This window comes from Aquarana catesbeiana, linkage group LG04 (assembly GCF_042186555.1).
Source record: "Aquarana catesbeiana isolate 2022-GZ linkage group LG04, ASM4218655v1, whole genome shotgun sequence".
Lineage (NCBI taxonomy): Eukaryota > Metazoa > Chordata > Amphibia > Anura > Ranidae > Aquarana > Aquarana catesbeiana.
Genome location: NC_133327.1, coordinates 433,259,449 through 433,284,439, shown reverse-complemented (window position 1 = coordinate 433,284,439; position 24,991 = coordinate 433,259,449). Strand labels below are relative to the sequence as shown.

The 24,991-nt window shown below is 45.3% G+C and overlaps 1 protein-coding gene across 4 annotated transcripts in view; it reads right to left on the bottom strand.

Annotated features, from left to right (window-relative positions):
- SYTL3 (synaptotagmin like 3) overlaps window positions 1-24,991 on the bottom strand; it is a 142,858-nt gene that overhangs the window by 26,047 nt on the left and 91,820 nt on the right. For all 4 annotated transcript variants that reach the window (XM_073627403.1, XM_073627401.1, XM_073627404.1 and 1 more), the window contains one exon: window positions 13,596-13,774. In XM_073627403.1, coding sequence (XP_073483504.1) covers window positions 13,596-13,774 — 179 coding nt within the window. The remainder of the gene's footprint in view (window positions 1-13,595; window positions 13,775-24,991) is intronic.

Sequence of the window (24,991 nt, the reverse complement as noted above, 5' to 3'; positions counted from 1 at the left end):
GACACGAAGCATGGTAGATCCGGAAAAAGGGCGGGACTTTGCAAGTGAAAGGCAGGTGATTGATTCCTGGGACCGCCCCGATGCCTAGTAACCAATCACCTGCTTCTTAACACAAAAGGTCCTTTGTCCAGACCTGTCATGTTTCCCGTCCTGTGTGATAAAAGTAGCAGAGGGCAGCTGGAGTGTTGCGATGTTAAATAGGCAGTCTGCAGGCCGGATAAAAAACGCTGGAGGGCCGGATTCGGCCCGCGGGCCGTAGTTTGAGGACCCCTGGCCTAAAGTATGGCCTTTACCTCTGTCAGTTTGAGTGATTCTGTACATATGGGATAAAAATGAGCTAATGTTAATACTATTTCGTTAAAAGAATGCTCTACTTTAGTATGCATTGGTGCATGGGGAGGAGGGGGGGTTCTAGTTTCTCCTCACCATAACCTCTGGGGATACTTTCTTGTTGGGTCCTGAGCACTACTCCATGGTTTCTATACACTGCACTGATGATGAACAGCTGTATGCTGTTTGAAATAAATGACTGTATAATTTTAGGCTACATCTGTACTATACACTAGGGATGGGCGAATGGTTCGGGCCGAACTCTCTTTGTTTGGTTGTTTGGCGAAAAGCCGAACAAGCGGGTCGTTCGACCATTTGTTCAGCCCCCCGAACCGACCACAATGCATTGCGGCTCTGAACAGTGCATTGCAAGCCCTGATTGGCTGAAGCAGTGAAAGCTTCAGCCAATCAGAGCACAGAGCACTGTCATCATAACTTTATCCAATCATGGCTCATTCCCGCCCCACAGTATAAAAGTATTCGTTCAATGGCAGCCATTTTCAGTGTGATTTCGGCGTGGAGAGAGATAGAACAGGACTCTGTTCAGTGCTATCAGTTAGTTAGTGTGCTATACTGTGCTATTTTGCTTCAGTTGTCAGTGTAGAATATCAGTTTAGTGTCAGTCTAGGGATAATGTGAGTGTAGTGAGGAGGACCATCATTCAGCTTTGCATAGTGTGCAGCTAGAGTAGGGACAGCTCAGATACTTTCAGTGTAGTGTAGTGAGACCATGTCAGTAATCTTGACATTAGTGTATAGCTAGAGTAGGGACAGTTCAGATAGCGTCAGTGTAGTGACGGTTGATTGTGTTCACTATAACGCCATTTACTTCTGTGTGTGTTACTGCCAGTTTAACACCACTTACTTCTGTGTGCGTTACTGCCAGTTTAACGCCATATCGTTTTCCATGCATTACTGCCAGTTTAACGGCATATGGTTTTGTATGTTACTGCCAGTTTAATGCCATATACTTCTGTGTGCATTACTGCCAGTTTAACGCCATATCGTTTTGTGTGCGTTACTGCCAGTTTAACGTCATATAGTTCTGTGCATTCCTGCCAGTTTAACGCTATATCGTTTTGTGTGCGTTACTGCCAGTTTAACGCCATATAGTTTTGTGTGTGTTACTGCCAGTTTAACGCCATATAGTTGTGTGCGTTACTGCCAGTTTAACGCCGTATAGTTTTGTGCATTACTGCCAGTTTAATGCCATATAGTTCTGTGTGCGTTCCTGACAGTTTAATGCCATATCGTTTTGTGTGCATTACTGCCAGTTTAACGCCATATTGTTCTGTGCGTTACTGCCAGTTTAACACCATATAGTTCTGTGTGCTTTACTGCCAGTTTAACGCCATATCGGTTTGCGTGCGTTACTGCCAGTTTAATGCCATATAGTTTTGCATGCGTTACTGCCAGTTTAACGCCATAGTTTTTGCATTACTGTCAGTTTAACGCCATATAGTTTTGTGCGTTACTGCCAGTTTAACACCATATAGTTCTGTGTGACTTACTGCCAGTTTAACGCCATATAGTTTTTCGTTCATTACTGCCAGTTTAACACCATATAGTTTTGTGTGCGGTATTGCCAGTTTAACGCCATATAGTTCTGTGCGTCACTGTATGTTTGGTGCATTATATTGCAGTATATTATAGTGTATCCATAGAGTGTGTCTGTGTAGGGTGAGTACTCAAATTAATGTGCACCAAACACCTCTTTACATTGATTAAAGTGCATCTACGTACAGATTTCAACTTCTTCTTTACATTTGCTTATAAGCACCACCCCCTCCTTTCCAATAATGTCTGAGAGGACTACGAGGAGAGGCAGACGTTCCCTTGGCACTGTACGGGGGCCAGCAACAAATGTGTCCACAGGCAAAGGTGGACATGCTGGTCAGTCCTCAAGCAGGGCATCATTTCCTCTGTTTAGTGAGTTTGCCCGTGCTATCTAGCCACAACATGCAGAGGAGGTGGTGGACTGGCTTACTAAGCCTTCCTCATCCTCCCCATCCTCTGTCAGGCAAGTAGAGACAAGAGTGGAGTCTCCTGCAGTTGCCAGAGTGGATAAACCTGCCTCCTTGTCCACATCTATTCCTGACATAGCCCCAACATCAGCCATTTAGGAGTCAGCTGAGTAATTTGACCACAGCGTACAGATTTCAACTTCTTCTTTAAATTTGCTTATAAGCTTTGCCCCCTCCCTTCCAATAATGTCTGAGAGGACTACAAGGAGAGGCAGACATTCCCTTGGCACTGTACGGGGGCCAGCAACAAATGTGTCCACAGGCAAAGGTGGACATGTTGGTCAGTCCTCAGGCAGGGCATCATTTCCTCTGTTTAGTGAGTTTGCCAGTGCTATCCAGCCACAACATGCAGAGGGGGTGGTGGACTGGCTTACTAAACCTTCCTCATGCTCCCCATCCTCTGTCAGGCAAGTAGAGACAAGAGTGGAGTCTCCTGCAATTGCCAGAGTGGATAAACCTGCCTCCTTGTCCACACCTATTCCTGCCATAGCCCCAACATCAGCCATTTAGGAGTCAGCTGAGTTATTTGACCACAGCATCAGCCACTTGCTCCTTAATGATGCCCAGCTATTACTGGTTTCAGATGTTGGTTCTGAGGTTGAGGATGACAGGAACATGAGCCTAGAGAGAGGGAGGAACACTGGTAGACAAATTGGCATTCATGTTCCCCAAGCCCCAGCGTATTGCCACGTTGTCTCCAGTGGTAAAAATGAAGATGGAGGAGATGGAGATGATGATGATGATGATGATGTCACTGATGCGACTTGGGTGCCAGATAGAGCAGAGGAGGAAACTGAAGGTGAGGCAGCACAACCCCAAGGAGGCCGACATCAAGAAAGAGTAGAGAGCAGCCACCCTATTCCATCACATTCTGCAGCTGTTATCTCCTGGCCCACTCCCCAAAGCTCAGCTGTCTGGGCCTTTTTAACCTCCTTGACGGTATTCCCAAGTGTGGCTCAGGGTGGATTTTCAGCACCAAAAGGGGTAACCCCGAGCCACACTCGGGATTGCATCGCAGGATCCAGGTACAGCTCACTTACCTTGTCCCAAGGATCCTGCGATGTCCTCCATGCTCTGTGTGCGAGCTGTCCTCCAATCGATTCATCACAGAGCCGAGCTCCGTTCCCTGCGAGCGTTGCGATGCACGAGGACGGAGAACGGCGCCAAATTCAAAAAGTAAAAAACACAATACATATACAGTACACTGTAATCTTACAGATTACATTACTGTATCAATTTATTTCACATTCCTTTTGTCCCTAGTGGTTTTTCCAATGCCCTGCATGCAGTTTTATATTATAAATACTGTTCTTTCTGCCTGGAAACTAGAATCACTTGCAGAATTGAGTGATAGCAATTCGTGGGGAAATCCGTCATCAAACACTAAAGTAATGACAGCGACAATTCTGCAACTGAGCAAATTTCAGTGTTTTTGATTTGATTACATTATTGAATAATTTTTAATTTTTATTATATTATTTGTTATAACTATTTATAGTTATTTATTATATTATAATGTATGATTTCGTGTTTCAAACTTTATCATACCCGGGATGTCTACTAGACTCTTGTTTGGACTGATTTAAGTGAGTTGTTCCTAAGAATTACAGGCCTACAATATAAAACGAAAATTTCCATAATTGTAAAATAATTGTACTGCTTTCAGCATCAGATATCTGACACAATCATGCCGCCAGGGAGGTTAAGCACATCTGCAGCAGATCGCACTGCTGCTATCTGCAAACTGAGTCTCAGACACATCAAACGTGGCAAAAACACCACCCATTTGGGTACGACATGCCTAACAAGGCATTTAATGTTCAACCACTCAGCCCGTTGGCAAGAGCACCTAAAAGCCACACAAAGGGGTAAAGATCTGTCCCTCCTCCTCCTCCTTACCCACTTCAGTCTGCCCCTGCGATACTGAGTCATTACCTTTCAGTAGCCTCCACTGACAGGGATGATGGTATAGCACAGGGTGTCCCAGGTCCTAGCAGCACATCTGCCAGCAGGACACCACCAGCTGTAGACTGTAGCCGGCAAATTTCTCTGCCCCATCTGCTGCAGCAGAAAAAAAAAATACAGTCCCTGCCACCCACATTTCCAGCGTCTGAATGCAAGCTTGTCAAAGCTGTTGTCTCTCCAACTTCTGCCTTTCAGCCTGGTGGATTCTGCCCCCTTCCGTGAATTTGCACAATGTGCTGTACCACAATGGCAGGTTTCCAGTCATTACTACTTTTCACGTAAGACCGTTCAATCTCTCTAACATCACATGGAAGGAAATGTTCTGACATCGATGGGCAAGGCATTCAGCTGTAAAATCCACCTTACTGCTGACACGTGGTCCAGCAAGCATGGGCAGGGACAATATATTTTGTTCACAGCACACTGGGTAATGCTGCTTGCAACTCGAAAGAATGCAGGACAGGGCTCGGTGCTGCAGCTTGTTGTGCACCCACATCTTCATACAGCTGGTGGTGATGATGCCAGACCTGTGAACTCTGCCCCCTCCTTGTCCTCCTCCTCTGCCACCTCCATGCCCTCCTCTGCAGAATTGTCCTATGAACATCAGGTACCCCCTAAGTGTTCAAAGGGCTATTCCCAGAGCCAGGCTAAAAGGTGCCATGCAGTGCTTCAGCTGGTGTGTTTAGGGAACAGGAACCACACCGGAGCAGAGATTCTTGCAGCTCTTCAGAGACAGGCCCAGAGGTGGTTCACACCACGCCAGCTGGAGCCAGGAATGGTGGTGTCCGATAATGGCTCAAACCTCCTGTCCGCCCTTAGACAGGGAAAGTTGACACATGTACCATGACTGGCACATGTCCTCAATTTGGTGGTGCAGCATTTCCTAAGTACGTACCCAAGGTTGCAAAATGTACTAAAACAGGCCAGAAGAGTCTGTAGGTATTTCAGGTGGTCATACACAGCCAGTGCTCAGTTGGCTGAAATTCAGCGGGAATTCCACCTGCCCATAAACCGCCTAATTTGTGACATGCCCACCAGGTGGAACTCAACTTTGGGAATGCTGCAGCGGCTATACATGCAGCAGAGGGCCATCAACGAGTATCTGTTCCAGTACGGCATGACGACAGGCTCAGGCTGCCTCAGCTTTTTTTCCCCACGCCAATGGCTTATCATTAACCACTTTAGCCCCCGAAGGATTTACCCCCTTCCTGACCAGAGCACTTTTTACAATTTGCGTCGCTTTAACTGCTAATTGCGCGGTCATGCAATGCTTGTACCCAAAGGAAATTTGCGTCCTTTTGTTCCCACAAATAGAGCTTTCTTTTGATGGTATTTGATCACCTCTGCGGTTTCTATTTTTTGCGCTATAAATGGAAAAAAATCGAAAATTTTGAAAAAAGCTATATTTTCTACTTTTTGTTATAAAAAAATACAATAAACTCAATTTTAGTCATACATTTAGTCTAAAATGTATTCAGCCACATGTCTTTGGTAAAAAAATGTCAATAAGCGTATATTTATTGGTTTGCGCAAAAGTTATAGCGTCTACAAACTAGGGTACATTTTCTGGAATTTACACAGCTTTTAGTTTATGACTGCCTATCTAATTTCTTGAGGTGCTAAAGTGGCAGGGCAGTACAAAACCCCCCCAAATGACCCCATTTTGGAAAGTAGACACCCCAAGGGAATTGCTGAGAGGCATGTTGAGCCCATTGAATATGAATTTTTTTTGTCCCAAGTGATTGAATAATGACAAAAAAAAAAAATTACAAAAAGTTGTCACTAAATGATATATTGCTCACACGGGCCATGAGCATATGTGGAATTGCACCCCAAAATACATTTAGCTGTTTCTCCTGAGTATGGGGATAGCATATGTGTGGGACTTTTTGGAAGCCTAGCTGCGTACAGGGCCCCGACTTCAGAATTTCTAAGGGCGTAAATTTTTTATTTCACTCCTCGCTACCTATCACAGTTTTGAAGGCCATAAAATACCAGGGCAGTTCGACCCCCCCCCCCCAAATGACCCCATTTTGGAAAGTAGACACCCCAAGTTATTTGCTGAGAGGCATGTTGAGTCCATGGAATATTTTATATTTTGCCACAAGTTGCGGGAAAATGACAAACTTTTTTTTTTTTTTTTTTTTTTTTTGCACAAAGTTGTCACTAAATGATATATTGCTCAAACATGCCATGGGCATATGTGGAATTACACCCCAAAATACATTCTGCTGCTTCTCCCGAGTATGGGGATACCACATGTGTGGGACTTTTTGGGAGCCTAGCTGCATACGGGGCCCCGAAATCCAAGCACCGCCTTCAGGATTTCTAAGGGCGTAAATTTTTGATTTGACTCCTCACTACCTGTCACAGTTTCGAAGGCCATAAAATGCCAAGATGGCACAAAACCCCCCCAAATTACCCCATTTTGGAAAGTAGACACCCCAAGCTGTTTGCTGAGAGGCATGGTGAGTATTTTGCAGCTCTCATTTGTTTTTGAAAATTAAGAAAGAAAAGAAAAATTTTTTTTTTTCTTTTTTCAATTTTCAAAACTTTGTGACAAAAAACAAGGTCTTCAAAATACTCACCATACCTCTCAGCAAATAGCTTGGGGTGTCTACTTTCCAAAATGGGGTCATTTGAGGGGGGTTTGTGCCATCTGGGCATTCCATGGCCCCCGAAACTGTGATAGGCAGTGAGGAGTGAAATCAAAAATTTACACCCTTAGAAACCCTGAAGACGGTGCTTGGTTTTTGGGGTCCCGTATGCGGCTAGGCTCCCAAAAAGTCTCACACATGTGGTATCCCCGTACTCAGGAGAAGCAACAGAATGCATTTTGGGGTGTAATTTCACATATTCCCATGGCATGTTTGAGCAATATATCATTTAGTGACAACTTTGTGCAAAAAAAAAAAAAAAAAAATTGTCTTTTTCCCGCAACTTGTGTCACAATATAAAATATTTCATGGACTTGACATGCCTCTCAGCAAATAGCTTGGGGTGTCTACTTTCCAAAATGGGGTCATTTGGGGGGTTTGAACTGTCCTGGCATTTTATGCACAATATTTAGAAGCTTATGTCACACATCACCCACTCTTCTAACCACTTGAAGACAAAGCCCTTTCTGACACTATTTGTTTACATGAAAACATTTTTTTTTTTGCAAGAAAATTACTTTGAACCCCCCAAGATTATATATTTTTTTAAAGCAAAGGCCCTACAGATTAAAATGGTGGGTGTTTCATTTTTTTTCACACAGTATTTGCGCAGCGATTTTTCAAATGCATTTTTTGGGGAAAAAACACACTTTTTTTCATTTTAATGCACTAAAACACACTATATTGCCCGAATGTTTGATGAAATAAAAAAGATGATCTTAGGCCGAGTACATGGATACCAAACATGACATGCTTTAAAATTGCGCACAAACGTGCAGTGGCGACAAACTACATACATTTTTAAAAGCCTTTAAAAGCCTTTACAGGTTACCACTTTAGATTTACAGAGGAGGTCTACTGCTAAAATTACTGCCCTCAATCTGACCTTTATGGTGATACCTCACATGCATGGTGCAATTGCTGTTTACATTTGACGCCAGATCAACGCTTGCGTTCGCCTTTGTGCGAGAGCATGGGGGGACAGGGGTGCTTTTTTTTTTTTTTTTCTTTATTATTTTTTTTGCTTTTTTATCTTATCTTTAAACTGTTCCTTTCACTTTTTTTTTTTTTTTTTATCATTTTTATTGTTATGTCAGGGAATGTAAATATCCCCTATGATAGTAATAGGTAGTGATAGGTACTCTTTTTTGAAAAAAATGGGGTCTATTAGACCCTAGATCTCTCCTCTGCCCTCAAAGCATCTGACCACACCAAGACCAGTGTGATAAAATGCTTTCCCAATTTCCCAATGGCGCTATTTACATCCGGCGAAATCTAAGTCATGAAATGCTCATAGCTTCCGTTTTTTTGGCCATAGAGATGATTGGAGCCATTCTGACTCTGATCAGCTCTATGGTCAGCTGGCAGAATCACCGTCTGCATTCTCAGGTTCCCTGTTGGGACAGGAGAGCCAGAGAAAAACATGGAAGACGGTGGGAGGGGGGACATTCCCTCCCACTGCTTGTAAAAGCAGTCTAGAGGCTAATTAACCACTAGGATTGCTTTTACATGAAAGCCGACCGCTGGCTGAAAAGAATGATACCAAGATGTTACCTAAACCTGCAGGCATCATTCTGGTATAACCACTCAAAGTCCAGCAACATACCAGTAAGTTGCTGGTCTTTGTTGGGCATATACTGTAATCTTTTTTTTTCATGCAGCCTGTGGGCTGCATGAAAAAAAGAGATTGATTGGTGGGTATGCCCACCATTAGAATACCTCCCTTCATCCACCCACTTCTAATGATGGGCATACATGCACCATTTATATATGCCGAAGCATGGGGGCATCCGCCCCAAAAGTTAGGAGCAAATCGCTCCTCCGCCCCTGCTGTCCCCATGCTTCGGCATATATCACCTCCGCTGGAGTCACGGCTTTATATATCGTGGGAGCAAACACTGTTGCTGTCAAGATAAATAAATCCGCGCTGCAGCTGAATGGAGTACCTGAAGACAAAAAAATGGTTAACAATAAAACACAGTAAACAGTAAAGTATAAAAAATTGCATACCTGAAAAGCAAACATGATAAAACATAATAACAAATAAACATTGCAGAATAGAATACAGTAAAAAATAGCAGAACAATAGAGAGAGAATATAGAGAGAGAGAACAATAAAACAACAACTATTTTTGTTTTTTTTATTGTATATATTTTTTTGTGGTTTTTTTTTTTCACACTTTTTTTTGTAACTGTAACTTTTATAACTGTAACCGGTTCCAGGTTCGGGTCTCTCAAAATTAGGCCTGACTCTGTGAACGCTGCAGTTATGTGTTTAGTGTTTTGTGACAGTGATCGATCGATACTGCATTTGGGTGGGCTGGGCTGGGCCGGGCGGAGGGGCAAAACGCAGGTGCTAGCAGGTATCTGGGCTGATCCCGCTAACATTGCATTTTTGGGAACCCTAAACTGCTGGGGACACTAGTATAGATCTGATCGGATCAGATATTGATCTGTTCAGATACTATACCACTAAGGGAGGTGTACGGTGCGTGCGTGGGTGTTAGCGCTACTGGCACTAACCTGACGCTGCCTGGGGCTAGTGCTTGCCAGTTCACCGAACGGCTCCAAAAAAACTGTTAGGGATCGCAGGGATCAGGCCTGACTATGCGAATGCTGCAGTTATGCGTTTAGTGTTTTGTAAGTGACAGTGATCGATCGATACTGCACTTGGGTGGGCTGGGCTGGGCCGGGCGTAGGGGCAAAACGCAGGTGCTAGCAGATATCTGGGCTGATTCCGCTAACACTGCGTTTTTGGGAACCCTAAACTGCTGGGGACAATAGTATAGATCTGATCGGATCAGATATTGATCCGTTCAGATACTATACCACTAAGGGAGGTGTATGCTGCGTGCGTGGGTGTTAGTGGTACTGGCGCTAACCTGACGCTGCCTGGGGCGACGCAGACCCTATCTGACCCTAAAACCTAACTTATATCACCGCCGGGCGATCAGGGGGCTAAACCTTTATTAGGTAATAAACGGCGGGTGCCCTGACACTATAAAAAATAAACTAACTAGCCAGCGTCACCCGTAACAACCCATTATACGGTGATCACTGGTGAAGGGGTTAACTAGGGGGCAATCAAGGGGTTAAAACCTTTATTAGATAGTATATAGGGGTCCCTGACGCTATAAAACGCTGACGGCGAACCTATATATTTACCTCCCTTACTAGCGTCACCAGTGACACTAATACAGTGATCAGAAAAACGATTGCTTAGTGACACTGGCAACAGGGGGTGATCAAGGGGTTAAAACTTTATTGGGGGGGTTAGGGGGGTACCCTAGACCTAAAGGGGGCTAACACTAACTGCCCTACTACTTATAACTGTCACAAACTGACACCAATGCAGTAATCAGAAAAAAAAAACTGCTTGGTGTCACTGTGACGGGGGGGGGGGGGGGTGATTAGGGGGTGATCAGGGGGTGATCAGGGGGTGATCAGTGGGTGATCAGGGGGTGATGGGGGGTGTAAAGTGTGCCTAGTGTGTTTTACTGTAAGTGTGTGTGTGTTGTGCACTTACTCAGATGTCTTCTTTCCGCGGCGCCGGAACAGAAAATACCGAGCCGAGGAGAGATGACATCACTTCCTCTGCCGCTGTTTACTATACAGCAGCAGAGGAAGAATCTCATTAGTTGGGAGCGATCGCGAAGGGGTGGCCAGGAATGAGTGGTCTCCCCCTCAGCCTGGATAGCTCCCCTAACGATGTCGACTGCCTCGGGCACCTGGGGGGTGCGCAATGCGCCCCCCACCCGCGGGAGGCAGGTCACGTACCAGGTACGTGATTTTGCCTGCCCGTGCCATTTTGCCGCAGTAAGGGGAGGAGGATGAGGAGGGTTCTGGCACTTTCATAGACTTCGAAGAAGAGGAAGACATGTATCAATCTGTAAGTGATAGCTTTCCAACCCCAGGGCCCTTGGGAGTAGTTGTCAGAGGAATAATAGGAACCTTATCTGCCAGTACCGGCACTTCCCTGTGCGCCTGCGTGATAGAGTAGCGCAGCAGCGCATACGGGTGCACAATCCAATGGGCCGGCGCACGCGGGTGCACGATGAGGCGCGTCTACGTGGGCACGTGCGCGCCATAGCGTGCACAACGTGAGATCCCCCTGGCGGGCCTGTAAAAGGCAGCTCTGCCCCTTGCTTAATTGCTGGTTTGTCTCTTCAGCTCCTGTGTTCCTGTTCCTAAAGTTCTGTTTACCTGTGCCTGCCTGCTGTGTCCCGGATCGTCTTGACCACCTCTGAATGTCTCCTGCACTTAACCTCGGCTTGTCTAACGGACTTCTCTTCCTGCCTGATCTCCGTGTTTGACCCCCGGCTACTCTAAGGACTCTGCTATTGCCTGATTCCTGTGTTTGACCCTCGGCCTGTTCAAAGGACTTCTCTATTGCTTGATTATTGTGCATGACCCCGGCTTGCTTTAAGGACTTCTCCTCTACCGGACCACTGTGTTTGACCCTCGGCCTCCTCATCTGACCCTGCTCCAGTTACCTTCTCCGGATCAAGGTGTTTGAGCCTCGGCCAGGTTTCTCTGAGGACCAGTGTCCTAGTCTACTCTGCATGGTTCTTCTCTCTGCCAGAAGATCTTCATGCAAGCCTCTCCTACCTGCTGGCGACTTGTGCCTCTCCGTGCCCGATACCCTCTGTGCCACCTCCAGGGGTATAGTGCACTCAGCTGCAAGGGGAGCCGCTCTCAGCATCTCGGCCTTGGTAAGTACCTGACAGTAATATGTGGCTTGGCTGGGAGGAGGAAGTTCCAGATGCTGTCATCCAGAGTGTCTGCTTCTCAAGCTTTGGCAAATTTGAGGCGCATGGGCAACCTCATGCTTCAAAGCCTGCGAAACGACCCCAGAATACTCGGCATAAAGGAGAAGGATGATTACTGGTTGGCAACCCTCCTTGACCATTATAAGGTGAAGGTCTCAGAACCCAATCCTGTCCTCACAGAGGGTGCAGAAGATGAAATCTCTTGAGGACACGTTAACGAGAATTTTATTGAACGTTCTTCCTGACTCCAGTAGGTTACATTGTGGTGGAAAACATTGTTTTGAGTCTTCTGTTGGTCAAGAGAGGAGCATTGGAGAAGGCCTCCACCTAAGTGAGGCATTTCGGAATTTTTTTAGTCCTTGCCGCCCAGGGCTGTCAGCTTCCACATCCCATCGGCAGCGTCTGCATCACATGGTGTACGATTACCTCGGGGCCAAAACAGAGATGGAGAGCTTTACAGCTGACGATTCAGCTGACTTACTGGGTCATGAGAATAGACCACTGGCCAGAACTTGCCCAGTATGCTATTGAGTTTTTGGGCTGCCCTGCATCCAACGTGCTTTCAGAACGGGCATTCAGTGCTGCAGGAGGTTGCGATACTGATCATAGAACGCGTCTGTCCATAGACTCCGTGGATCGTTTGACTTTTATAAAAAATGAATCAGTCCTGGATTACCAGCTATGAAGCCCCTAATGCCGATATCACTGATTAAGTCTTTTTGGGATGTGGAATCTCTGCAGGACTTCGAGGCTGCCTAGCTTTGAGAGTGTTCAATCATTTCTCTGGAAGAATGTTTTTGGTATAGGTTTCATGGGCACAATTAACACCAATTTTTCAGCACATGTTTGACAGGTGCATATCATTGCAATTTTTTACAGCAAGGCCAATTCTTGCTTTCATCAAGATTACCTCTATAAGGTTACGGTGGGAAGGCACCACGACACCCAAAGACCAATTTTTACGCACCCGTTACTTCTATCCAAAGTCAAAAGGACACCAGAATGTATCCAAAAAAATCTCTAATCATGTTCCCAGTGCACTACATTGTGGCCTCATCATACACACTGGCTCCCCAGCTGAGCAAAATAAAGGCAGCTTGCAGGGAAAATGTCATTTTTTTGGCTTTATAAATGCAATTATTGTTGCAGCAGATTCTAAACATGGTACAGATCTGCCATTTTACAGGTAGACGAAGGGGACCCCCCAGGCACTATATTGGAAGGAATTTTACATTTTTTTGCTTTCACTTTAAAAATAAAAAAATCACTGCTCATTTAAGAATGACGTTTTTCAAAAACTTTATTTTATTGATAAATGTCCCCAGGGCAGGACCCGGACCCCTATAACCATTGTATGCCCAATTACTTGCATATAAGCCTTCAAAATGGAAACTTTTGATTTTTGACATTTGGGTCCAATTGACTTTTATGGGGTTCGTTATTCGGGTCCAAACTTTCGCAGTGTGCGAAATTTCTGGTGCAAACCGAACAGGGGTTAGTTCAGCCCATCCTTACTATACACCAGTGGTTCTAAATGTATAGTTGTCTATTGGTGCAAAGAGGAATGGTTTGCATGGCCTCTGCCAACTATTCTAAAATAAGAAATAATCCCTTTATTTTTGGAATATGTGATGGAATGAGACAAATGAATACTTTCTGTTCTGAGAAGACTCTAATGTGCTATGCACTGGTTCAATTGAGTTCTTTTTGGTTGCTTCTCACCAGAACCTTATACTTTACCACTTGAAAATACATATGCTTATTTTTAACACTTCGTTATTCAGTGTCTTTCTGTATCTGCCTGGAGTTTAACTTAAAAAAAATTTCTAACATGCACATTACAAATCTTACGGATTACACTTCTTTTTCTTCTCTTCTCCATGTGTTAGGTTTTTACATCCTTTGATTGAAATTTCTAGAGTTGAAGTCTTCAAGATATATTTGATGGCAAATTCAATTTCTCCACTGACATTACTATTGTCAATGCTTTCCCCATCAGTCAAAACACTGCTGATGCTGCTCATGCTAGACTAAAAATAAAAGGAATGTTAGTATGAATCATATACAAAAATATCACTCATTTGGCTTGCAGTGCAGTATACTGGACACTATACAGATCTATGGAGGTACCTTTCTAAAGAAATGGACACTGCGATAAAAGCTGATCTGACTAAGAAATCTAAAGACATGGATAAATATACTACAGTTACACCCCAAAGATGATAAAAATGATGTAGGCAACGGTTCAGCAAAAGTCTATAAATTCAGGTTTTTTTAAATGTTAGATCTTGGCACAGGGTTTTTGGCACCAAGAAAAAATGAAGAAGCGATAATCTAAAGCTTTCTTAAATTTCCCTAACACTAAAACACACCTAAGCAATACAAATCCTACTCTGGCCAGGGATCCCCTCCCCCCTCCAATCATAACCCCTACCCGCTTTTGGCTGTAGCCACCAAATACTCATGTAAATCTATGATAATTTGACATTCTGAAGTTGATTTACTAAAGACAAATAGACTGTACACTTTGCAACATGCAGTTGCACTTTGCAAGAGCAGATGCCTCAGAGCTTAGTAAATGAGGAAAAGCTTCACTTCGCACAGAATACCCAATCACGTGCAAGGAAAAAAAAAAATAGCAATTTTGCTTGCACATGATTGGATGATAGAGGTCAGCAGAGCTTCTGCTTATTTACTAAGCTCTGGAGCAACTGCTTTTTCAGAGTGCAACTGCACTATGCAAAGTGTACAACCTTCTTGCCTTTAGTAAATAAACCCTTCTGTGTCCAGTCTTCTGGAGAGTAGAATGTGAAGGTCCTTCTTCTGGTGTCCAAATCACTGCCTGGGTGCTATGGACACTTTCCATTTGCTATCCAGCAGCAGTCTGCACAGGCTTCAGAACTCTTGGGACATAACGTCACCTTGAGGAGACGGGTTGATACACAACAGACTGTAATGCTGGATCACAGGTCCTCACACCTGGAAGAGGTACCAGTAAGTTACAAGGGGTTTAGAGGGGGTTTTTGAAAAATTGTGACTGAGCAAGAGAGGGGCCTCATTTGCCTTTAGATGGGCTTTACCCTGACCCCTACTGGAACCTAATCACTGCTTAAAAAATATTGTATTATGATAACTATACAGTTAATAGAATTAATTAAAATATTCATTATATTAGTTCACTCCAATGCCTATTACACTAGTAACTTTTGCTAGACAGCTTGGTCTTTATGTAAATGAATGGACACATCACTGCTTGGGTTTCATGGCAGAATTGTAATTTCAACAATGATACTAATATAATTTTATATGTATAAAGTTAAAAGAGGTAAGTTTGCTTTTTTATAACCTGGGCTTGATTAAGCTTTACTTGTAGTATTGCAAAATAGATCTGTTGAAAGGAGAGGTATAGCCAAAACTTGTCAGCTGACATCACAGAGCCGGTTCAGGCTCGGGAAAGATCGTGACGATATGGTTGTGATCCGCCCACATGCCTGGACCAGCAACCGGCTCAGCCTCTCAGCAAACCACTGAGAGGCTGAGCCGGGCGCTCCTGCCCCCTCCACAGCCCAGCACTCCAGTGAGTGGGGGGGGGGGGGGGGGGCAGAGCAGACAGCAGTGACTGACAATCACCAGCTCTCTGCTCAGGGAGCTCTGAGAACCGTGTGATCGGCAGTGTTTAATCGCTCGACTCTCAGTCTTAGAGGCGCCGGGGGACGGATGCTGCATCCAGCAAGGTAAGTATGATTTTAAAAAAAACCCCATACCTCTTTAAAGAGAAAGTGGGGAGTAAGAAAAAAAAAAAAGTAGTACACCCCAACATAAACTCCATGCAACATAGGAGGATATAAATTCTAGGGTGTGAGGAGCCTAAAGCTGGGTGCACACTGGGAAAAAGTCGGAAGAAACCAGCCGACTTTCGGTCAGTGTTTAAAGTTGTCTGTCTGACAAAATCTGGTCTAATGGCTAGCGTTTGTCGTAGTGACATATTAGAAAACCAGCATCTATTCAGCGCTTGCATTCTATGACTGCGAGTCCTGATCAGTGAATTCTTGCATATCAGTATATTCTTGTAGAAGAGGGAGAAATTTGACGCAGCGATCTGCTGGTTGAATGAAAAAAAAACTGTTGGTGTGTACCCAGCTTAAAAGAAATACTAAAACAGTACACAGGCATTTAAGAAGTGATATAAGGAAAAGAGCAGTGCATAAGGGTTACATATCAAGATATGTGAACCACAAAACAGAAACCTACAGGGAGAGAACCTATAGAGATTGGAATGTGTACAGCTGCCTGTCTGACAGAAGCTGGTCTCACAACCAGCTTCTATCGAACGGGCATGCTGGAAAACCAATGGCTTCCAGTGCTGAACAGTGTGTTCTGGGTGGGGTATAGTCCCCCTGTCAGTACACAATAGCACAGCAGGGGAGATCTAATGGAAGTCGCACATCTCTGCAAAATCCTGTAACAAGGGGTATGACAACATCAGCTAGAGCTTCAACCAGGCCACGTCCCCAATATATTTTACTCAGCCCACAGTGCTTAGTCATGGGGACCTATAACTAAGCTCTGTGAGTGGAGTGAAATGTGTGGGGGCTTGGTCTGGTTGGAGCCCGGGCCAAGACTGTCATACATCTTCTTACAGGGTTTTGCAGAGATGTGTGACTTCCAGGACTTTTCCCTTTTCCATTAGATGTCTAGATCTGGGACGAGCTCTGTCCTTGTCTGCACCCCAAGTGGTTGATACATAAGAGGACCCGGTGGAGCCTTGAGCGGCACCAGTTAATTTAGTGGGTCACAGCAGGGGAGATTGCTGCACCAATATTGCTTGTGTTAGTACTGCACTTTCTTTTCGTTGAGCCCACTGGGTTGAATGAAAAAAACTGAATGTGTTTACCCAGCTTAGGTCATGTTCCTTGTAAAAAGCAGACAAAAATAAGTAAGCAGGAATTTGTTTTTCACATGATTGGATAATTGAAATATTCACACAATTTGTTTCTGAAAATTCTCAACAGTTGTTATAAATCAGCCCAAATAAGTTGAAATTCTGATATACTAACTCGTGATTCTGATATATTGAGAGTGATTTACTGAAGATGTTTAAAATCTTTCCTTAAAGGCTATGTTCACCTTTGTTTACTTTTTTTTTTCTAAATTCCAGCTCACCTATGTACCAGTATAGCAATAATGTACTTCTTTGGCAAAAATATCAAGCTATCCATTAATTCTACACAGGCTTACCTAACTCTCTACATAGCTGTTTAAACACACTGCTTAGCTACTTCTGCCTTACTTCCTGGTCAGACGTTAGGTCATGATACAGAGAGTTAACCAGCTGATCTCATTAGCACATACCCTGTATCATTTACCCTCAGCTGGTCATCTCCTTCCTGTGCCATGATCTAAAGTCTGTCCAGGAAGTAAGGCAGAAGTAATCGAGCAGTGTCTTCAAACAGCTATGGAGAGAGTGAGGAAAGTGAGTGAGGAAAGCCTGTGTAGAATTAATGGAAAGCTGTTTTATTTTTGCAAAATAAGTACAGTAATGCTATATTGATACACAGGGGAACTGGAATTTAGAAAAAAAAAGGCGAACAAAGGTGAACTTAGCCTTTAAAATTGTGTGATGATTCGGCTTAGCTATTAAATCAAGTAAAAGGAAATACCTGCTCAATTAAATGCCCAGTCATGTGCAGATGTTTGACATGAACAATTGAAGTGAATATTCAAACAATTTTTTGAATAAAGGTTATCAGTTTCTTTAGTAAATCAGCCCAATGAGCTCAGAATGTTAAGAAAAAAACTTTTTTTTGAGATTGAGAAACATTGACATTTGAGAATGTTGACATAATAAATTGTGTGAACGTTATCTTCAGTTATCCTATCATTTTCAGATAAAATAAGTAAAGAGTAATTTTCTTTTCACATGTATACTAAAGTGAATCTTCACACATTGTATTGGGTGTACATTCTCAAATCCTTAGTTCAATTTCTGTATTTCAGAATGATCAAAGTTCTTTTCTTAGGCTGACCATACATTATATAATTTTCTTCAACAATTTTTCTTTAGATTTACCAAAACCATATAATATGAGGTCAAACCAAAACACTTTCAATTTGTGTGCAATTAGGCAGGCCCTTGCACTTTATAGTTGAAGGTAAATCTAAAGGAAATTGAATAATAAAATTGTATAATGTATGGTCAGCTCACATCTCAGTGTTCTTCTGTACAAATGTAAAGGCAATTTTTTGGTGGATACAGTCAAGAAGGCAAAGTTTATACTGTGGTTATGTGTACCCACTGGGTCTATTCACTTCGAAATTTGTCCTGGTAACTATTGCTAAAAAAAATGAAAATTAGGGTAAGAGGTGAGGGAAAATCCTCCAATATAGACACTTGTTCCTGTAACTCTCTACAATTTCTGTTTACTTTGGAAAAATATTTTCTCATTTCTTGTTGCGTCTCTAGCACAGAAAATGAAAAAAAAATAATGTGGGGGGGGGTGGTTTGTCCTGGGGGGGTCTATACTAATGTAGGGGGGTGGTTTGTCCTGGGGGGTCTGTACTAATGTAGGGGGGTGGTTTGTCCTGTGGGGTCTGTACTAATGGAGGGGGGTTTGTCCTGGGGGGGGTCTGTACTAATGGAGGGGGTTTTGTCCTGGGGTGGTCTGTACTAATGGAGGGGGGTGGTTTGTCCTGGGGGAGTCTGTACTAATGGAGGGGGGGTTTCTCCTGGGGGGTCTGTACTAATGTAGGGGAGGTAGTTTGGCCGGGGGGTCTGTAGTAATGGAGGGGGTGGTTTGTCGGGGGGTCTGTACTAATAGAGGGGGGTGGTTTGTTCTGGGGGGTCTGTACTAATAGAGGGGGGGTGGTTTGTCCAGGGGGTCTGTACTAATGGAGGGGAGGTTTGTCCTAGGGGTCTGTACTAATAGAGGGGGGTGATTTGTTCTGGGGGGGTCTGTACTAATGGAGGGGGGTCTGTACTAATGGAGGGGGGTGGTTTGTTCTGAGGGGTCTGTACTAATGGAGGGGGGTCTGTATTAATGGAGGGGGGTGGTTTGTTCTGGGGGGGTCTGTACTAATGGAAGGGGGTGGTTTGTTCTGGGGGGGTCTGTGCTAATGGAGGAGGGTGGTTTGTTCTGGGGGGTCTGTACTAATGGAGGGGGTGGTTTGTTCTGGGGGGTCTGTACTAATGGAGGGGGGTGGTTTGTTCTGGGGGTCTGTACTAATGGAGGGGGGGCGGTTTGTTCTGGGGGGTCTGTACTAATGGAGGAGGGGTGGTTCTGTAGTAATAGAGGGGGGTGGTTTTGTCCTGGGGGGTACTATACTGATAGAGGGGGTGTTTTGTCCTGGGGGGTCTATACTGATGGGGGGGTCTGTACTGAGAGAAGGATTTATAATTAGTGGGGGGGGGTCTGCAGTGATGAAGGGGGGTCTATACTTAGTGGAGGGGGGTCTGTACTGAGGGGCGACTATAGTTGGTTGAGGGGGGAGGTGACACCATGTTTTACTGCACTGGGTGACACCAAGCCTAGTGACGCCACTGCAGCCGCGGGCTCTTATTTCCCCTCTCCCTCTCCTCCTTGCGTGCGCTGCTGTACTAGTGAGCTGCACACTATATTTCTTCCCCTGCCTTCAAATCGGCCAGGGAAGAAAAAAAAGGAGCAAAGAAGAGGATTGTGGGACATGTAGTCATGAAGACTGGCAGCCCCACTGTAACACGGAAACTGCAGCCCACACAGCATGCTCACCTGAATGGGAGAGAGAGAGAGCCAGGAGCCCCGGAAAGCTTTCAGGGAAGTACACCCAGGACTCCAGAGGAAGAGGACAGTGCTGAGGGAACACTATCAGAGAGAGAACCCCGCTGCCCAAAAGTGATGCAAAACTGTGGGGTTGATTTACTAAAGGCAAATCCACTGTGCACTGCAAGTGCATTGCAAGTGCACTTGGAAGTGCATTCGCTTTAGATCTGAGGGTAAGATCTGAAATGAGGGTAAGATCCCTCCTCCTCCTCTTCCTTGTCCGTAGGTGGCTCTCTCTGCTGGTCGCCACTGCCGCTGTGTTTCCTGCTGAGTGCCGAAGCCCATCCCCCCTCCCTCCTCCTGTCAGAGGAGGAGAGCAAAATGAGATTGGAGCGGCTGTATCTGTGTGAGAGACCAGCCGTGCAGTGACATCACGGGGGGGCGGCCCGTGCCCAACGTGTTCCAGTTCTCCTCCTCCTGTGTCTCACTCCCGCCTGCTGCCCAAGCCTGACACGCTCTGTTCTCCACCCTCCACTGGGGGGGTCTATACTAATGTAGGGGGTGGTTTGTCCTGGGGGAGTCTATACTAATGTAGGGGGGTGGTTTGTCCTGGGGGGTCTATAGTAATGAAGAGCGGGTGGTTTGTCCCGGGGGGTCTATACTAATGTATGGGGTGGTTTCGTCCTGGGGGTCTATACTAATGTAGGGGGGATGGTTTCATCCTGGGGGGTCTATACTAATGTAGGGGGGGTGGTTTGTCCTGGGGGGGTCTATACTAATGTAGGGGGGTGGTTTGTCCTGGGGGGTCCATAGTAATGTAGAGGGGGTGGTTTGTCCTGGGGGGTCTACACTAATGTAGGGGGGGTGGTTTGTCCTGGGGAGGTCTATACTAATGTAGGGGGGGGGGTTTGTCCTGGGGGGTCTATAGTAATGTAGAGGGGGTGGTTTGTCCTGGGGGGTCTATACTAATGTAGGGGGGTGGTTTGTCCTGGGGGTCTATAGTAATGTGGGGGGGTGGTTTGTCCTGGGGGGGTCTATACTGATGTAGGGGGGTGGGGGATGGTTTGTCCTGGGGTCTATACTAATGTAGGGGGGGTGATTTCGTCCTGGGGGTCTATACTAATGTAGGGGGGTTGGTCCTGGGGGGTCTATACTAATGTGGGGGGTGGTTTGTCCTGGGGGGTCGATACTAATGTAGGGGGGTGGTTTGTCCTGGGGGGGGTCGATACTAATGTAGGGGGGGTGGTTTGTCCTGGGGGTCTATAGTAATGTAGGGGGGTGGTTTGTCCTGGGGGGTCTATACTAATGTAGGTGGGGTGGTTTCGTCCTGGGGGGGTCTATACTAATGTAGGGGGGTGGTTTGTTCTGGGGGGGTCTATACTAATGTAGGGGGGTGGTTTGTCCTGGGGGGGTCTATACTAATGTAGGGGGGTGGTTTGTCCTGGGGGGTCTGTACTAATGTAGGGGGATAAAGAATAAAGTGTGGCGCTAGAATAAACTTGTTCCTTATTGGGCGGGACCCACCAGAATATCAATCTGAGGGCCTGAACCAGCCCAGTGAGGTATTTAGAGAAGTGAGTTTTTATCAAATCCCATATCTAAAAAATGAATGAAGAAAAACTAAAATAACAGGGTCATTACCCTTATATTCCCATGTGTGAAATATTACGAATAAGATCCGATAGATAACTACCAGATGGAAAATTGGTTATATTGCCCCAAAAGGGATAATAGTATAGAGTTTGATGAATGTGCTAATCAAGCGTGAGAAAAAGAAAAAAAAAAAGAAAAAACATCAAGTTAAATTGGATCAGGTGTATATAACCATAAGATTGCGAATCAACAACTATTGTGTTAGTGGACAGTTATGTAAACGTGTGGGCCTGCTTAAAACAGGTACTATACAGATACGTGTATGTTTAAAAGGCGTGTACATGAACAAAAAGAAGCTATCTTGTTATAGATGCAAATATATATAAATACAGTCCATGCACAAACTCAAATAAGATCAGGTGTGGGTCCAAATGTTAGTCCTATGGAGGTACACTTGGAAGTTAGGCCTCTAGGACTTCCTTCAGATGACCAGGATGGTTCCCATGTAATCAAATGGTAAACTGCAACTGTGGATATAGGTATGTAAAAAATACTCTTACCAAAGGTGATGGACTCGCCAGCTAGCGGCTTTGGAGTCAGAATGAGCTTAAGATTAAACGAATGGTGGTGGTTGAAATGCTGCTGCATCCGTTAATAGGGACGCTGGAAGGTGGAGATCTCCACAGCACGGCCTCACGAACTCCAATGCTCAATTGATCATACAGATCCTCAGATACAAAAATCAGAGAGGAAACTCCACATAGCGTAAAACTGCTTCCAAAAAACTTTAATCAAAGTTTTAACAATCAAAGGATTACACTGGCTCATGAACCGCAGCAGAGACCAGGTATGATAAAAGTACAATGGCTCATAGACAACAACAGAGGCCAGGGTACAAAAATGGGTAAAATCTCTAAAAAAGCGCTTACTCAATCATGGCATAACAGGCATATCGGACCCGACGCGTTTCGTCCGCTAGGACTTCAACTGGGGTATATGCCTGTATGCCACAGCAATGTCCGTGGCTGGCATGTGACTCGTAATGTATTACGATCGACGGCCCTAGATGATGAGGGCGTGTCGTCGCGACGGTCATATGAGTCATGACTGGTCGCGTCAGCCCGGATTGGCTATAGTACCACCACCTGACTCTTTAGTAATGGCGAAGGCGACGATCACTGCGCTATTGGTCATTCCATTCCGAGGCTTGGTTTCACAATCCCATACTTGCCCACCATGATTGGTTTACTATGCTGTTGACGTCATCTCTCGGGACCCGGAAGTGGCGTCTCACATGGTGGATACAGGTGCGGCTTCTTGTAAATTATATTTTACATATATATAGGCATTGCTGTGGCATACAGGCATATACCCCAGTTGAAGTCCTAGCGGACGAAACGCGTCCAGCGTCCCTATTAACGGATGCAGCAGCATTTCAACCACCACCATTCGTTTAATCTTAAGCTCATTCTGACTCCAAAGCCGCTGGCTGGCGAGTCCATCACCTTTGGTAAGAGTATTTTTTACATACCTATATCCACAGTTGCAGTTTACCATTTGATTACATGGGAACCATCCTGGTCATCCGAAGGAAGTCCTAGAGGCCTAACTTCCAAGTGTACCTCCATAGGACTAACATTTGGACCCACACCTGATCTTATTTGAGTTTGTGCATGGACTGTATTTATATATATTTGCATCTATAACAAGATAGCTTCTTTTTGTTCATGTACACGCCTTTTAAACATACACGTATCTGTATAGTACCTGTTTTAAGCAGGCCCACACGTTTACATAACTGTTCACTAACACAATAGTTGTTGATTCGCAATCTTATGGTTATATACACCTGATCCAATTTAACTTCATGTTTTTCCTTTTTTTTTTTCTTTTTCTCACGCTTGATTAGCACATTCATCAAACTCTATACTATTATCCCTTTTGGGGCAATATAACCAATTTTCCATCTGGTAGTTATCTATCGGATCTTATTCGTAATATTTCACACATGGGAATATAAGGGTAATGACCCTGTTATTTTAGTTTTTCTTCATTCATTTTTTAGATATGGGATTTGATAAAAACTCACTTCACTAAATACCTCACTGGGCTGGTTCAAGCCCTCAGATTGATATTCTGGTGGGTCCCGCCCAATAAGGAACAAGTTTATTCTAGCGCCATACTTTATTCTTTATTTCTGTTTTACAATTTGTCTGATTGTTGTGTTGGCAGCTTTCCATACATTGTTTGGGATTGGCGCAATATTATTTTATTTTCTATTTCTAATGTAGGGGGATGGTTTGTCTTGGGGGGTCTGTACTAATGGAGGGGGGTTTGTCCTGGGGGGGTCTGTACTAATGGAGGGGGGGTTTGTCCTGGTGGGGTCTGTACTAATGGAGGGGGTGGTTTGTCCTGGGGGAGTCTGTACTAATGGAGGGGGGGTGGTTTCTCCTGGGGGGTCTGTACTAATGGAGGGGGGGTGGTTTGTCCTGGGGGTCTGTACTAATGTAGGGGAGGTAGTTTGGCCGGGGGGTCTGTACTAATGGAGGGGGGTGGTTTGTCGGGGGGTCTGTACTAATAGAGGGGGGTGGTTTGTTCTCGGGGGTCTGTACTAATAGAGGGGGGTGGTTTGTCCAGGGGGTCTGTACTAATGGAGGGGAGGTTTGTCCTAGGGGTCTGTACTAATAGAGGGGGGTGATTTGTTCTGGGGGGGTCTGTAGTAATGGAGGGGGATCTGTACTAATGGAGGGGGGTGGTTTGTTCTGGGGGGTCTGTACTAATGGAGGGGGGGTCTGTATTAATGGAGGGGGGTGGTTTGTTCTGGGGGGGTCTGTACTAATGGAAGGGGGTGGTTTGTTCTGGGGGGGTCTGTGCTAATGGAGGAGGGGTGGTTTGTTCTGGGGGGTCTGTACTAATGGAGGGGGGTGGTTTGTTCTGGAGGGTCTGTACTAATGGAGGGGGGTGGTTTGTTCTGGGGGTCTGTACTAATGGAGGGTGGGTGGTTTGTTCTGGGGGGTCTGTACTAATGGAGGAGGGGTGGTTCTGTAGTAATGGAGGGGGGTGGTTTTGTCCTGGGGGGTACTATACTGATAGAGGGGGTGTTTTGTCCTGGGGGGTCTATACTGATGGTGGGTCTGTACTGAGAGAAGGGTTTATACTTAGTGGGGGGGGTCTGCAGTGACGAAGGGGGGTCTATACTTAGTGGAGGGGGGTCTGTACTGAGGGGCGACTATAGTTGGTGGAGGGGGGAGGTGACACCATGTTTTACTGCACTGGGTGACACCAAGCCTAGTGACGCCACTGCAGCCGCGGGCTCTTATTTCCCCTCTCCTTCTCCTCCTTGCGTGCGCTGCTGTACTAGTGAGCTGCGCACTATATTTCTTCCCCTGCCTTCAAATCGGCCAGGGAAGAAAAAAAAGGAGCAAAGAAGAGGATTGTGGGACATGTAGTCACGAGGACTGGCAGCCCCACTGTAACACGGAAACTGCAGCCCACACAGCATGCTCAGCTGAATGGGAGAGAGAGAGAGCCAGGAGCCCCGGAAAGCTTTCAGGGAAGTACACCCAGGACTCCAGAGGAAGAGGACAGTGCTGAGGGAATACCATCAGAGAGAGAACCCCGCTGCCCTGTGCCACCAGAGGGAAAGCCACACAGCCTAGCACCATCCCTGGCGGAGAAAGGAATGGAGTCATTGCCAGAATACAGATCTGGGCTCTACCCAACGGAGTCGCCACGGGCAATTCAGAGTGAGCTGACTTCTGATCAGAGGAACCGTTGTTGCTGGGTCAGGTAAGAGGGTCAATCAGCCATTATCTACTAACGTCCATAGGAACTGCAGTCTCTGACCATCTCTTGTAACATGTCTGCAGTCTCTGACCATCTCTTGTATCATGTCTGCAGTCTCTGACCATCTCTTGT